The 16,051-nt window shown below is 42.3% G+C and overlaps 1 protein-coding gene across 1 annotated transcript in view; it reads right to left on the reverse strand.

Annotated features, from left to right (window-relative positions):
* The window catches only part of ACSS3 (acyl-CoA synthetase short chain family member 3), a 951,593-nt gene that overhangs the window by 161,896 nt on the left and 773,646 nt on the right, over positions 1-16,051 (reverse strand). The window contains exon 10 of the mRNA XM_069228767.1: positions 4,040-4,135. Coding sequence (XP_069084868.1) covers positions 4,040-4,135 — 96 coding nt within the window. The remainder of the gene's footprint in view (positions 1-4,039; positions 4,136-16,051) is intronic.

Below are 16,051 nucleotides of genomic sequence, written 5' to 3' on the forward strand. Positions count from 1 at the left end.
CAACCAAATGAAGAGGCGTGTGTGTCACCGGGGTTACTGGCTTGAAGACGTGACATGCGCACACGCAAATCAATAGACGTGTGTGTCGTCTTGGTTACAGGCTTGAAGACGTGAAGGTGACGTGTGCGGAGAGGCGTCTGCGTTGCCGTGGATGCGCAGCGTGCAGCGTACGTAACAATGGACAGCAGCAGTGAGCAAGCTGGAGGCGCACACAGAAAGGACTGGAGAGTAAAGGGAATGGAGCGAAACGGCCAACCGTCGAACGGTGAGAGCCACAAAGGCACACAACGCAATAAAAGTACTCACGATACCACGCAGCAAAAGTTCAGGCAAAGCTCACAGTAGTCAGCCGTATACAGTATACTGCAGGGTAATCACAGTAGTCGGCAGCAGTAGGCAAACTCCTAAATGTTGTCAGGAGATCGCCTCGGTTCGGTGTTGGGGTCAGCTTGTCGCCACAATCTGTAATGATGAGCTGTACACCGTATAATATCTCAAATAGTGTTAATTGTAGATTAATCTGGCCCTGAAAGGAGAGCGTACATCGGACATTTCACGCCGCAGTGCTGCCTTCCCTCAAACTCTTCACATCGTTCTTAACCCCTTCAATAAATATACATTCTGGAGTGACATCATAATATATAACATCACAACACATATATCTAGCATATTGTCACATGACAAATTAAAACCACAGGTGCTATGAAAGCAAGATCATGTCTGAAAAATTAGGCGTACAGGACAACTTGAGATCTGTTATGGGTCGTAGGCTTGGTACCCAGATGCTTTACAAAGAGAAATTTAAGAAGATTTCCAGCTGATCTGCAGTGCAGACAGTGAACACTGCGAGGGTGCTGGGGCACCCTGTGGGTGACAGCATTGCCGCTGGCTCGATTACGAGCCGGAGACAATGCTATAGCCTGTTTCCTGCAAGGCAAGTGGGCGGAAACTTAGGTTTCCGCCCGCCGACCTAGCAGGAAGCCTATTATAGATCTGGTGGGGTGGTCACCCCGTAGGCAGTGGCCACCCTGTTGTGAGTTTGGTGGACAGTTTTAAGTTGGCCAAACTCATAACTGGGCCCTATATCTCGCACAAGAATTAAAAGAAAATGTTACAGTCCTAAAAACAGTCAGATCTGCCACCTTTAGGGCAGTCTTCCCCCAAACTTGGCCTTACAACTCTGAGCACTTTACCACTGCTGACCAGTGATAAAGTGCATGCGCTTTTCCCCTAAACATGCTAACATTGATGCATACACAATTGTCATATTTTATTTACTTGTACATCCCATGTAAAGTGGTATGCCACATAGCCAGGGCCTGTAAATTAAATTATATTAGTGAGCCTGCAGCATTGATTGTGCCATCCACTCAAGTAGCCCTTTAAACATGTCTCAGGGTGACCAGTGCAGACCATGTATGTGCACTTGTTCTGCCACCTCGATTTGGAATTTAAAACCCCTTGCCAAGCCTTAAACTCCTCTTGTATTACACGTAGGTTAGGCCTAACTTAAAAGTACATGTCCTACCTTTTACTTAAACAGCACCCTGCCCTATGGATTAGGCCCTAGGTATCTCATAGGATTGTGGGATAGGACTGTGTAAGTAAAAGGTAGGGCATGTACTTTTAAGTTTTGCATGTGCTGGTAGTGAAAAACATATAAATAAGTATTGCACTACTGTGAGGCCTGCGCCTCTCATAGGTTAACATTGGGAATTCCTTAATACACTTTTAAGCTGTGATTCTTGATTAGAAAGGAGTAGCTGAGTCATGTTTCATATGTTTAGAATGGTAATGATAAATCGTCTTTACTGGTAAAGTCGGATTTAACATTACTATTATAGAACTGCCACTTTTAGAAAATTGGCTTTTCTCTGCCCATACAGCTCTGTGAGCCAGGGCTGGGAAAAAAAGGGCATCAGTGCACTTCAAAGACCCTTCTTGGAATCATCCCCACTTCAAAGGCACAACTGGGTATAAGTACTGTGTCTCTGACCCCACCAAATCAGACACTTGTGGACCTACAACTGGTCTTTGTTAGAAAAACTGCTGTGCTGCATCAAGGACTGTCACTCTGATGGACTGCTGACATGGGAGGACTGCTTTTCTGCGGTGCGGGCCTGCTGCTCTCTGACCTTTGCTGAGGAAGAGCTGGACTCTGCCTTGCACCCCAAGTGATCTGAAAGGGCTTGTTGGCTTGGCTCCTGTTGCCAAAGACTCATGGATATCAAAGTCTCTCCCCATGGTCTTGTGCCTGGTTCACTAGAAGTGGACCCAGATACGTGCACCAGCAAAATTGACACATTTCCTGGCTGATGGAAGCAGCAACCAATGCATCGACCATGTTGCAGGAGCAGAATTGGTGCAACATGGTCAGAACTAGCATCTCATCATCAAATCATCACTGCATTTAACCCACTGCATTTCTGCCACTGCTGAGGGAAGACTGGTGCACCCCTTCACTGGCGCATCTGCTTAGAAACTAACCCATCACAGCACCGGCACATCACCTTCGGAACCGACGCATCGCCAGCTGTGCATGAGGAAAATTGATGCTTCTCGTGTTTGCAAACAGGATCAAGGTACTCTGTTCCCCGGGCCTGCGTGGCTCCTGTACCCGGCTTGCGCTCCATCATGGTCGGCTTGAATTGTTTACTTTGCCCCGGTCCAGGACGACCTCAAGTAACCCCTAAAGTGCTATATGTTACTGAGTGCTAGAACTCTTTTATTCTTTAAAAATTGATAAATAAAGTGTTACTTATTGGATTTATGTTGTTTTACTTTTGATTAATAACATTTTTGTCATTTTTTCTAAACCTGTGTGGAGTCTTTTTGTAGAGTTTTCATTGCATTACTGTGTGTGTGTGCTGCACAAATAATTTACACATTGCCTCTTTAGATAAGCCTGACTGCTGCGTACCAAGCTACCAGAGGGAGAGTACAGGTTATCTTTTAGTGTGCATCTGACTTATACTGACTAGAGCGGTGGTTCCTACTGGATGCATACCCCTACCAAAAAGAGACCCCATTTCTAACACATCATAAATCAAATAATCACATCATTAAGGAGATCGGACAACAACTGGGTTGTTCTGTAGTCTGCTTAAGTTTAGAGTGCACTGTGCATTTTTCTGCAGTTGAATAGAATGAACTCAAGAAAAACAAGCCTTGAGGGATTGTGCAAAACAACAATTTAAAGTGTAGAAGTGACAAATAAAGCGAGAAGGCTAGCTGAATAGTACCAGGGAGCTGCGAAGCAGAACACCAGTCAGCTAGCACATTCATAGGTTGAGTGGGATCATCTAAAAAAAGGCAGACCTTGAGGAGTTTAGCAAGGCAACAATTTTAAAGTGCTAAGTGACATATTAAACCAAGTCAACAGCCAAACACAAATGGAAGGTAAGAGGCTGACCAGGTATGGGATACAGACTCATTTTACAAAATAAATGCTATATAAATATCTAGTGTAAGTTGCCACATGAAAACACACTGGGCAGTAACTATACCTTCCCTAGGGCTATCAGCGAGTGCTAGGGCTAAGGGTGTAAGGGGTGTGTTCTCAGAGACTTACATCTGAGGAGCCACACCCTACCTATAAATGTAGCTACTGCACAAGCAAACAGTGGGCTAGGTCCGATCTTAGGATTCTTAGCACCTCAACATGTCTCTCGGTGCCTATCTGGGAACAAGCTGGTTTGAGCCAGGGCAGTGTCGGTTGATTGTAAGTAGGGCAAGCAAACACCAAGTGTGCTACAGTTTCATTAGAGGCTTTACAAACTGGACATGTGAAGTTGGATACAGAGGGAGTGGACCATTTGGCCGTGAAGGTATTGAGGGGCAGAGTTCCAAATCTGAACTGGATGGAAAACATTCTATCAGTAGGGTCGGTGATAAAACCTAGATATGCTTGAAGGGCACTTTGGGTCTTGAACAAATTACATTCTTCAGTCAGTGTGCCCCTGTTTAGGAGTATTAGCAGCTTTCTGGGCAACCCAAGATTAACATAATTAAAAATCGCATCCAATGCTTAAATACGTACCATTGTAACCTGGCACAGGTTTTCCTGCTTGACCAGGTGGAGGTGTTGTGGAATTTCCTAAACCAATACAGGAGGCCGAAATTGGTGATCCAGTCTCTGAGAAGTAACAGATGAGAATTTTACAAAAAAACTCTTTTAATTTGAGCAACCATCAAATAATTTAATTTGGATTACGTGTGATTATGTATAGTACACAAAAACATTTAAAGTAGACAAAAACATAAAAAATCATAGATTAAGTAAATCAAGTGCATTTAAGAAACATGAGTGGTTTATAAATGAAGCTGGATATTATAAAGGTTCATGGGTAAACTGCAGTAAGAAATAGCGCAAAGACAGTATATTGGCATCTGAATTTAAGGATTATCACAAAACAAACAGACTAAAAATTCAGTTCACACGGCTCAAATTAACGAACGTACCCCATTCTTAAACTACTGACCATTCTATGACCTGAGGTTTTCTTCATTGCAGTTTATCACGTTCATACACCTTCACAGTCAGTTGGTTATTGCTTTTCCTATATTTTTGATATCTTCTGCAGATCTCCTATTGTTATGGAAAAAGTTGATAAACTACCGACTCTCTCTGCCAGTAGACTGCTTTTCATTACAAATGTGTCCGAATTACGAAACTTTGATATACAAGTGCTATTTGTGACTTGGTGCTGAAAGAACAACATTTTTTGTGTATTACTTAATCATGAGCATCTACTTGTCTAGTATTACAAAGCAAGGCTTCCAAGTAGTGTGAGCCTTTTTCTACTACCAGGGAAAGCTATAGATAGTTCTTCAATGTTTGGCAGTATTCGCAATTCCTCTTTTCCTTAAGGGGAGTGATACCAGAAACTTTTGGCTGATCGGCTTTCAAATACGATCCCAAAGTAATGTCCAGACTTGGTGGAGTTTATTTAATTCATGTGAGGTTCCAGCTTTGCAATGTATGGTCTTTCCTAAAACGTGCCACTGAACCTTAGGGCCAGCTTCAGACTCACTTTGATGGTTCAAGTTGTTTTAAACCACTTAGACACAGAAGAAGTGGTACAGTATACTCACAACTACAGTAAAAAAGTAAAACATTTAGGGTAATTTCAGTTTACTTCATAACACAATTATTGTCGGATATCCTTAAAGCAACAGTAAAATCTTCTTGTTCCTTGGCAAGATGTGATTTTGTGTCACTCCTGCCAATATCTGCAACGAAGGAAGCTGGAGACTATGTAGTCACCGTCATTTTATATGTGATGGGTTATGCATATTCTACAGGCTCTGAAGACGCATCTGTTTTACTGAATCTTGAGGAGGATCTGTCAGTGGAATTATTTGTGAAAATGTGCAGCAAAACTGAAGGGCTAGGCCTGTATTCTTACAAAAAAACCACAATAACTGCAACAATTATTTCGTTAACCCTCGTATCTTGCAGTGCGTGTTCTACTGAAAGAAGCATACCTTTTCATGTGGATGGCCTGTATATGTTATTGGTAAGTACAAGGATGTTCACTGCACATCTCCAAGGTCATAACAGAAATATGAAAATATACTACATAATGTCAGTAATGCTTTTAGAGCTAAAATGCAGTAATGCAATGACCACTGTCTATCAGATGCTCTTACTGGTCTTACCCTACACAGAAAGGGCGGTTAGATTTATACAACGCAACACCCCTCTCCATGAGGAGCATGGTCATTAAAAAATCCCTGAAGAGCTTCTTAAAATCCTATTCTGGGCAGCTAGGATAAGACCATTTTCAAACAAGCAAACTATTCACTTCGACATGCCAGCTCTTACTACTGGGTTTATACCCGTGCACTGCCAATGAAAAGTGAAGTGTTTTTTTCTGTTTTCAGGGGCGACATTTTGGTTAATGTGCACATTTTCTCTCAATGAAGATTTACAGCAAACGGAAGGAGCATTGGTTTGGTGAAGAACCATGGCTTTACTAAGATTTACAGATGCCGTGATTTCCTTTCCTCCTGCAGGCATACGAAACCGGCATTTGACCCTTTTTAAAGAAACCACTATGATTTAACTAAAGAGGTGAAAAACATTGAGTAGGTGAAAATCATGAATCTCGAGGAAATGAATGTTAAGGGTTAAGGATGCAAAACGAATGTGTTGTAATTGCACTGCCAGCGAGGTCTTGTCTACCCAATGGAAAAACTAGATAGTCGATATATTATTTGCCTTGTCAAATAACACACTAGATTGATGATAAGGAGATGAGGAAGCTACTACCGACAGCTCATCATTCTACTGCTTACATATGTATGGATTAAGAGAAATTTCAACTTAATTTTGCTGTGCTATAATGCACATTATTGTGGCATCAATCTCACTTTCAGTGATAAGGCGATTTAGGTAATAGGCGACCATCTCTTGGACCACCAAGCAAATGCCCTGTGGCACGGCCTAATGCCATGTCATTGTAGATATACACCAAGTGGTACATAGCGTTTTCCTGCCCATAAGCTGAACTAAAAAAATCATTACATTTTATTTTCGTAAACAATCCACTCAGAAATTAGCCCAGTTTTTACTTTCGATTTTATTTCATAGTTAGTACAAATTACACCAACACTTTCTCAGGCCAAGCATGGTTGGCATTTTTACCTTAGCTTTGGCATGAATGTTGGCTTTCATGATTACTAAGCATATGGGTCACATGAACAAGGCATGCACAGGGTTAATTTAATGTAAACGTCCTTCCGGATAGCTTAAAAATGACGTTTTCAATGAGTTGGTCTACAGTACTTTTTTGGTAACCGAGGCCCATCTGAGTGAGCGCTTACGCACAGATGATAGCTAGGTTGGAGAGGTTATAAGCATCTTGTGACAGGACTCTTCAATAGGGAAAAATCCAGAAAAACCAATATGAGTACAATACCATCAACAGCAGCAGAAAGGTCTCTAAAACAAGAGACAGAAAGGGCTAATCTTTCCTCAGTGATCGTAGGTCTTGCAATCATACTATATTTAGAATGGTATGTGCCATTTGATATACAGCAAGATGATATTCAAATTAATTCAATAAACAGTACCCCCATTGCAATGGAAGAAATTTATTTTAAAAAGATCACCTGGATCAAGCCAGAAAAGGCTGAATGCCTGAATAGCAGTGACGAACTTGTCTCCTTCTGCTGGGTCATACACACACTCCGTTCACTTTACCACTGCTAACCAGTGCCAACGTGCTCTGCCCTCCCCTTTTAAACAAGGCAGAATTGACTTACACCCAATTTGTAAATATCATTTACCTACAAGCCCCTAATAATGTGGCACTACATGTGCCCAGAGCACTGATCGCGCAATCCACTTAAGTAGCCCTTTAAACATATCTCAGGCTTACCATTCCAGCTTGTGTCAGCGGTTATAAACTGCCATTTCAACCTGTCAAAATAAAACTTTTATAAGGCCCACACCTTAATTTGTAATACATATAAGTCACCTCATGAGAGGCCCCCCATAGCAGTATGTAGGGTATTTTAAATGATAGACATGTTTTATTTTAACGTTTTGCTGCTAGTGAAAAACTCCCAAATTCTTTTTTCAGTACTGTAAGGCCTACCTTTCCGTTAGAATAACATTGGGTGACCTTATTACATTTAATATGTGACAAACATCAATTGGGAACAGGTCAACAAGGGTAGTTTGGTGTCTAAAGAATTGTAATTAAACATCCTCTTTAATGGTAAAGTCAGAGTTTTAGTCAAAATTCTGAAAATGCCACTTTAAGAAAGTTGGCATTTTCTTGTCCTAACCATTTGGTGCCTGCAGCCTGATCCTGGGTCACATGACTAGGTGTAGCTGGCAGTTGGTCTTTCTGTATTGCTCTCAGGCAGTGAGATACAGAGAAGATAGGTGTTAGTGGGATGGGCCACACTGAGTTAACGATGAGAGATGTCACCTACCACACTTTTACATCACAAAGGTTCTGTCTGAGCACCCTCACAAAGGGGATTGATACCAGTCTATTGTGACCTCAGAAAATCTGGGGCAATGGCAGGGAGGCAGGAAATTCCAAGCACCTCTCCTAACTCAAAACAGACACCAGGAATGAATGCTAGTCCTCAGACCCCAGCTCTTCAGTTCTATTCTGGACATGTGCAAGATTGCCAGGAAGAAGGACTGCTGTGCTGCTGAAAAGACTGTGACTGCTGGACTGCTGCTGTGCTGTGCTGACGTGCGGTCCTGCTGCCCTCTTGTCTGGATGAGAAGGACTGCACCTGTAACCTATTCCCAGGACCATTAGAGTGACTCCAATGACTAGTCTCTTGTAACCAGCACCTGGACTCTTCAGATGAGTCTTTCTGCAAGCTTGCTCCTGCAGTCTGGGCTGTATATTGGTCTATCCTGGTTTGCTGTGCGCCTTTGTTCAATTTGTCTTTGCCCTTATAGTACAAGGTCCACAGCACCGGCCTCTGCCGATCCCACAGGGCACTGGTAGTCAGCTTCACCGTGTTGCAGCCACCGAGGATGCAATTCCGCCGTAGCAGCGTCAGACAGCGCGTCCAGCGCAGCCCACTCTGGGGGCCTGGTCTCTGTCACCTCCCCAGGTGCCTGCATGTTCAGTCGGCCAGCTTGACACTCAAACGGCCATCCACCGATGCTTAGGCAATCGGAGGGGGGAATGGAGGGTGACCGCGTCCAATGCAACCGGCCTAATTACAGGGCCTCACTCACCTCCCAGACCCCCCCGGTCTCCCCTCCTAACTCAGTGCAGTGCCTCACCAGACCATGGTATGCCCCTTGGTGGGGATGGGGGGGTAAACTCCAGATCAGGCACCCTTCACTTCCACAGCCACGCCGCTCTCCGCACTTCTGTCTCTCCGCTGGGTTGCCCCTGCCCTCGCCACACACAGCTCACCGTCATCCACTAGGCCTTACATGGTGGTCTTCCAGGCCCAGCCGTCCACAGCCTGTGCAGTTACCACCACGTGGGGGAGGGAGAGAAGAAAAAAACAAAGAGCGTTGCTCCCCTCACATCAGGTTTCCCCGCCAGACACCTCCAAACTAGGGCACTCAGGTCGGGTGCAGGGCCTTAAACGATGTCGGCCCGGCCCGCAGCCGCGGCCACCATGTTGGAGTCAGGCATTCACCACGAGTGCGGCTCTGTGGCTTGTTTTTGACATTTTCGCCCTTCGCTGTCATCACCTCAATCCCCTAATCCCCATCCCCTGGACCGCTGGGTCTGCGGGGCCTTGGGACGGCAGGATGGTGTAGGATGTAGAAACCGGTGCTGCGAGCACTCTCCTAGTGCGTCAGGTTGGCCATCTTGTTGGTCACGCCCGCAAGCATCCTTTGTTGAGTTTCCAATTCGATGTTAGGTAGTACTTGAGGTAGTTAGTATTTTTTTATAAGGTCCTTGTAAACATTTCAAAACGAGACCTTTATCCGTGGCAGATTCTGTATCACATACCGCTTCACAGAAGTCCAGAATATCTATGGTTGATTTCTTTGTAATGAGTACAGTGAATCTTCATATTAAATCAATCATAGTACAGTGAATCTTCAAATTAAACCAATCAGGTCTTACTAACAGCAGTTCTGTAATAAATACATGTCGTAGTCATATTATCACAGATAGAACGATTTATGACATCTCATGGTTCTGAAAGCAGAAACAGCATTTAATAAAACATCAAAAGCCTTACTTTGTGGAGTCTTGCACAGTATTAGATTTGAAGAGGAGTTCTGGAGCATTAAATAATTACACATAATAACCACCGTTTTAACGTTCATCTCTCTACTGTTTTATTTCTTGACTAACTTTGTTAATGTTCATCTCTCTCCTCCTTTTCGACTGTATAACCAAATCATTCAGTGCTAGTCCTTTCTTGTACTGCTCTTTCTGGTGTCACTGTTTCATATTGGGAGGATCCAATGAATTGCAGAATAGAAATTGTGATGCATGCCCTTAAGCCACCTGTTGACCTGGATGACCTGCTGTTTAAGGTCATTAATCCAGCCTGTCCTGCTCACCATATATTACACACTAAAAATTCTCACTTATAAGTTATGAATATATTCAAAGCAGACTAGCCATAATGAGAAATCAGAACATTTAGTGATCCATTGAGCAAATTATATAATTGGTACTTTTTTTGCGACAAATGGCACTTCCACTGAAAAGGTGGATCAACTCCTGGAGATTTTTTAAGCTGTTTATTTACCTCAAAATACTTTGTATTAAAAACTTAAAAGCCATGAATACCTTGAACACACAGTGATTGTGAGGCCAATATATATACAACTGAGAAGCAGTGCAGCACATCTTTTGTTACAGTGCAGCACATCTTTTGTTTTTGCCAGCTAAAAGTGTTTTAATAAAATTAGCCCACCACATCCTCACTGCTGGGTACACAGTGTTTGGCCTGACATCCTTGGCGTGGTTTTCCCTCATCTTTTGCTTTCAATTTTTCTGGCTATGCTGACTTTTTTGTCGAGTGGATTAAGGACTCTGGACACATTACCACTGTTAACCAGTGCTAAAGTGCTTGTGCACTTTCCTTTAAAAAGTTGGACATGTACTTTTAAGTTTTACATGTTCTGGTGGTGAAAAACTCCTAAAATAGTTTTTCACTACCTGGAGGCCTACATCTCCCATAGGATAACTTAGGGTAACCTTATTACATTTAATAAGTGGTAAGTTAATTGGGAGCAGATTGGAGTTTTACTAGACCTACCAGCCTCAGGGTGGTCTTCCTCCAAACTTTCTGCCTTCCTCCTCCATTTTTGCTGATCTAATTTTTGTTAGCACATTTTATCACTGATAACAAGTGCTGAAGTGCATGTGCTCACTACTTAAAACAGTAACATTGGCATATTCAGCAACTGGCATATTTAATTTACTTGTTGGTCCCTAGTAAAGTGGCATTCCACGTGCCCAGGGCATTTACACTCGATGCTAAATTGCAAAACTAATTGTGTCACACACTCAAGTAGCCCTTTAAACGTGCCTCAGGCCTGTTATTGCCAACTGACTGTGCAGTTTTAAACTGCCATTTCGACCTGTAATCTAAACCGTTTACCGGGCCAAAACGTTTTGTTTTTATACATAAAAGTCATCTCAAAGGTACACTCATTTCGACCTGGCAAGATAAACGTCTTGACAACCCCAAATCGTATGTTTTCTGTAGATATAGGTCACCTCTACGGTTGGCTCTGAATAGCCCAGAGGGCAGGGTGCAGTGTATTTAAGAAGTAGGACATGTACTTTTAAGTTGTAGGTCTTGGTACTGAGAACTCCTAAAATTGTTTTCCACTACTGTGAGGCCTACCTCACCCATAGGATAACATTGGGGTCTCCTATTACATTTAATAAGGAGTAACTTCCAGTTGGGAGCAGAAAGCAAAGTCGAGTTTAGTGTCTAAAGAGTTGCAAATAAAAAATCCTCAAACAGTAAAGTTGGATATTAACCATAGAAGTGCCAAAGGCCGATTTATTCGTCCTCATGCTGAAAATGAAAGTGCTTCAGCCGATTTGATCGTCCACGCTCGATTCGTAAGTAGGAGGAGTTTTATTTGCTGTTCTCCCTTTTCTAACGCATTGCCAGCCCTACCCTCTAAACCAGGATCGCCAATGAGTTGCTTGTGAGCTACTGGTAGCTCTCCAGCTACCTGTAAGTATCTCTCTTATGTGCCGCCCAGCCTATTAAATTTAAAAGCTTTTTCTTGCTTGAATTAATACAGGTATACAAAAACTGAGATGTATATTTGAAACAAAAAATGTATTTAATTTCAGAATTCATAATTGACATTTGGAGAAAGTGGCTAAACTTCCAAAATATATTTAAAGCTAATATTTGAGTGATTCATTGTGACATTGTGGGGACTTTTTACAATATAAACTTGGTGCCAAATGTATTGCTGTTGGGGCTGTTATGTATTACCATGTAAAGGTATTCCAAGTTTACAAAGTCTTGTTTACATTGCTGCTGGCAACCAAGCCTGATCGCTGGTAGCGATCTTGCATGTGGACGTTACTAATGTAATCTTGTTTGACATGGTCACAGTTACAACACTAATAATATTAGTAGCCTCCATGAGATTCATTGAACAGAAGTAGCTCTTATTACAGGAAAAGTTGGGGACCCATGCTCTAAACATTTCCACCTGTCTCCCCCTTCCCCATAAGCAGACAGGGGCGTTTATGTTTACTAGTTTGGTATGAGAATGAGAACGTTGTCTGTGAGGCACAAGGTGAGGTGCACCTTTCCCTGGTTGGCCTAGCAGTGGCAGCAGATCGAAGATATCATGAGTATTGAAATTACGGGGTTGAGATACCGCATTACACGTGGAGCAGAAGTGGGGTAGCGAACTCAGGAAATTAGCTCATCAGGAGTTTCAACGTGACAGGGTTTCAAATTTATGTACTTTGATAGATATGGCTCTTGATTAACATTTACATATACATTTTCTTTGGTTGCTCCTGGTGTGGATAGAATACATGTAATATATGACCTGAATTCTAGATTTATAGGGTACACCAACCTTGCATGGTCTTTGCTGTCTCCCCGAGAAAGTTGTTCATATGGGTAATGCACTTTTTATCAAGTTCATTGTAGATATTTTTTGTTTAAGAATTTTTGTTCTCATGTACTCAATACGTAGTCTTCTGAGCAGGTTTGCACCACTTCCCCCATTGTTTTATGTGTTACAGCGATCTTCGAAGATACAGGCACAAAGTTATTAAATTCCTCTATTAAGTGTCATTGTGCATTTACTTGTGATCATTTTTTATCATTTTTTCACATGTTAATATGGCCACCACATAGCTCCCTGGATTGGCCCCGCCCCCTTTGGGAGGGACTAATTAGACTAGTTGTTTTAAAGGGCTCTCTTAAGTGCGCCTTGTGTCCTATACATGCCGCCACTTCAGACTGGTGTCCGGCGTCGTGTTTCTCCATGCAGAATAGTGGTATCTGGACCTGCACCCACTGGTAGCAGTGCTTGGATACCAGTAAGTGGCGTTATGTGTTGAGCAGTGGTTGCTAATTTAGCCCCTATGCCAGGTCGCCTTTCGGTTGACTTCAGTATGTCTCTCTAGAGATAACTTCAACTCGGACAGGATGCTGGTGCCCTGGGACTCCTAACCAGCTCTGCAAGGTTAAACATGAGTCTACTGCATTTGTTTATAAGCGACCATAACCACTTAGCAGCAAGCTGTCTCTCCTAAAGTGTTTGTCGCATGTGATGGCTCTCTTGTTCTTTCAGGTCTTAGCATGGCACCTTTGCCATAGGTGTTCGTCCCACTCCAAGGTCAGTGTTCCCTGTATGCATACAGAAGCTTAAGTAGCACATGCACAATATGAGATTTAAGTTTTTCCTCTTCTTGGTGCTTTTCCGTGGGGGCATGTGTGATCCATTTTCAGTCACCACCATGCATGGTTGTTATACTGTTCTGTACAGGTATTTTTGCCTCACCTTTCCATATGGCGGGTCATGGTGCAAACCCTTGATATACAGGCTCTTGTGCCTTTTGAGCAAATCTTTTGGCTCCAATTTCACATGTATGTTCCATTTTTAGCACCCTTTAATAATGATTAAATATTTGTTTGTTTTCTCTTGTATACACATATGGATATGAATTCATTGTTTATCTACTGGGTGCTCCTTTCTTCTGTCCATCCTGAGGAGGCCCATACTTCATAGGAGCCGTAACACGTCAACAACTTTTTTGGAGGAGTTTGTGGATGCAGTAACACGTCTTATTGAATATATGGGAGTCACACTGAATTACTGTGGACAAGAGTGTCCCCTTTGTGGGTTTCTTTGTGGAACTACCTCCTTTGTGGACTGTGTCCTCAAAAAGGGTCTTTCAACCACATTATTAAAAATCATTAAAAATAAATTGGAAGACTGAAGTCAGGTGGCTTTCTGCCACATTTTCGAGGTGTCGCCAGTAATCTGGAACATTGTTTTTCTTTGACTGTTTTTTAATACAAGGGCTAGTACATCGAGGTGCTGGACATTGTGTTTCATGAATAAAATAAAAAAAACTTTTCGTCCACAGAAATATAGGACATTTCCAGTGATTCATTTATGTTCTCACTGTTGCAACAAATCATTGAATATTCTTCCCTACTTTGTACCAACAGTTTTTGTTCATTCTAAGTCCATGCTGTGGCAGGAAAGTTTGGCAAAAAGGCATAGTGTCATCACTGAGGGGAGTTTTTGTGATTTTGTGCCTCTCCCCTTCAACCTCTGCATCCCTTTTTTAAGATACAAGCAGAGAGAGAGGAGATCCTTATTCTGACATGATGATAGGGTATTGGTCTTTGAGGCGTATAGGAAGGGTCACTGAAATTATGTGAATTTTCTTTTCTCTGTGGCATTTTCCTCATACTTATTAATATGTTGCAGGTGCTACATACGCCATCATCTGCTGCATAATCTACAGACGTTTGTAAAAATATATTGTTTCTAGTTCAAAATGTCCCAAAGTTACAACTACATCTGTTGATGCATCGTGAAAGGCCCTTCACAAAGGATGACTGATCATCTTTCTGTTGTTTAGTGCTATATCTGAGTATAAGACTCGTACTAATTAGGTAAAACCTTTTTCCAATAGTGTAAACTTGTAAAAATGACAAAATAATGAGACAATACTATCACACAATGTGCTGCATTACACTGCATAACTGGGATTTTCTTCCTGCAGATTAATATAGTAAACACTGCAACATAATTTTGTTGTCCCTTGCCATGGAGGCTCTGGTAGCAACACCAGCTTGCTGAATCTTGACAACTTTGCTCCTAATTTATATTTAGCTTGCCTTTGAATCCCTACCACTGTTTGGCTTCATGAAGTGAGCTCTTTTGAAAGATTTACGCTTTTCATTGGACTAAAGCAGCAGTTCCCAGCCTGTGGCCTGCGGACCCCCAGGGTTCCGCAGCACATTCCTAGGGGGTCCGCAGGCCTGGGCCAGAAGGGAGGCACTTCTCCAGCTGGGGACTTTCAACAGAAACACATGCGTGATTTTATATTTGTTACTTCATTTGTACAGCAGTTTTAAAAGGACTGCAAAGTTCCTTGTACATCCAGCATCTTTCCCCCCCCCCCAAAAAAAAAAACCATCAAGGTAACTCTGGTGAATAACGAACCTGCTTGAGAGAAATTGGAGCTTTGTCTTGTGGCAGTTTGGACTCATCTAAGGTAGCGCAGATGGTAAATATGCTTGCTGCAAAGAACTTGTATCACGCAAAGAGTAGTGTTTTATGTGCTTATCACAGTGGGTTACTGCTTTTGTCACGGAGCTTCTTTTGCAACTGTGCAGTTCATAAGTTACAAAAGTGATCTAACACGGTGAGCTATAAACTGCCATCAAAGAACTTCATGCAAACTACATGGAACAAATTAGAAAGGTATGTTTTTTCCCCAGTCTTTCTCATCCTTATGCTGCTAAAAAAGGTTTGCTTGCGTAGAAATACATTAAAGTCAACGCTAACCACTGTTAAGTTCTGAATCCCGAGTTTGTGCTTCTCCAGACCAAGCACTCTTAGAAAATGCCTTCAAGTATGGATGATATGTGAATTCTACACTTGTAGTCCCCTGTCAAGTGCTCCAACATCCTACACTGGTAAGAGAGGTGCTATGAAACAAGTGAAATACATGATACAGATCCTTCCTTCGGATATTTCGAGATGAATGCCTAGAGCCTGTCAAGCAGACCTGGTCTCTCACATCCTATGGCTGCCTCACACTTTAGATAGCACATCTTATTGTCAACTGTTCTCATATAATTCAGTCAGTAGTTGACACTCAAAATGAAGAACACAGCTTGAGGTAATTACATTTGATTATCTTCAGTACTGTAATATGAGGTGTACTACTTGGTGTCTGACTATAATGATTTGACCTGCTCCGCTTGTCTTCACAAAGATGAAGAATTTCTGTGAGTAGGTCACATGTAGAGTGCGGTAATGCATGGGCCCAAATCTTCTGAAATTGTCTGTCCTACTGTGGGTGAGGAATGGGGACAATTATACACTTTCCACATTTGACTTTTAAGA

Source organism: Pleurodeles waltl, chromosome 4_1 (genome assembly GCF_031143425.1).
Source record: "Pleurodeles waltl isolate 20211129_DDA chromosome 4_1, aPleWal1.hap1.20221129, whole genome shotgun sequence".
Classification (NCBI taxonomy): Eukaryota; Metazoa; Chordata; class Amphibia; order Caudata; family Salamandridae; genus Pleurodeles; species Pleurodeles waltl.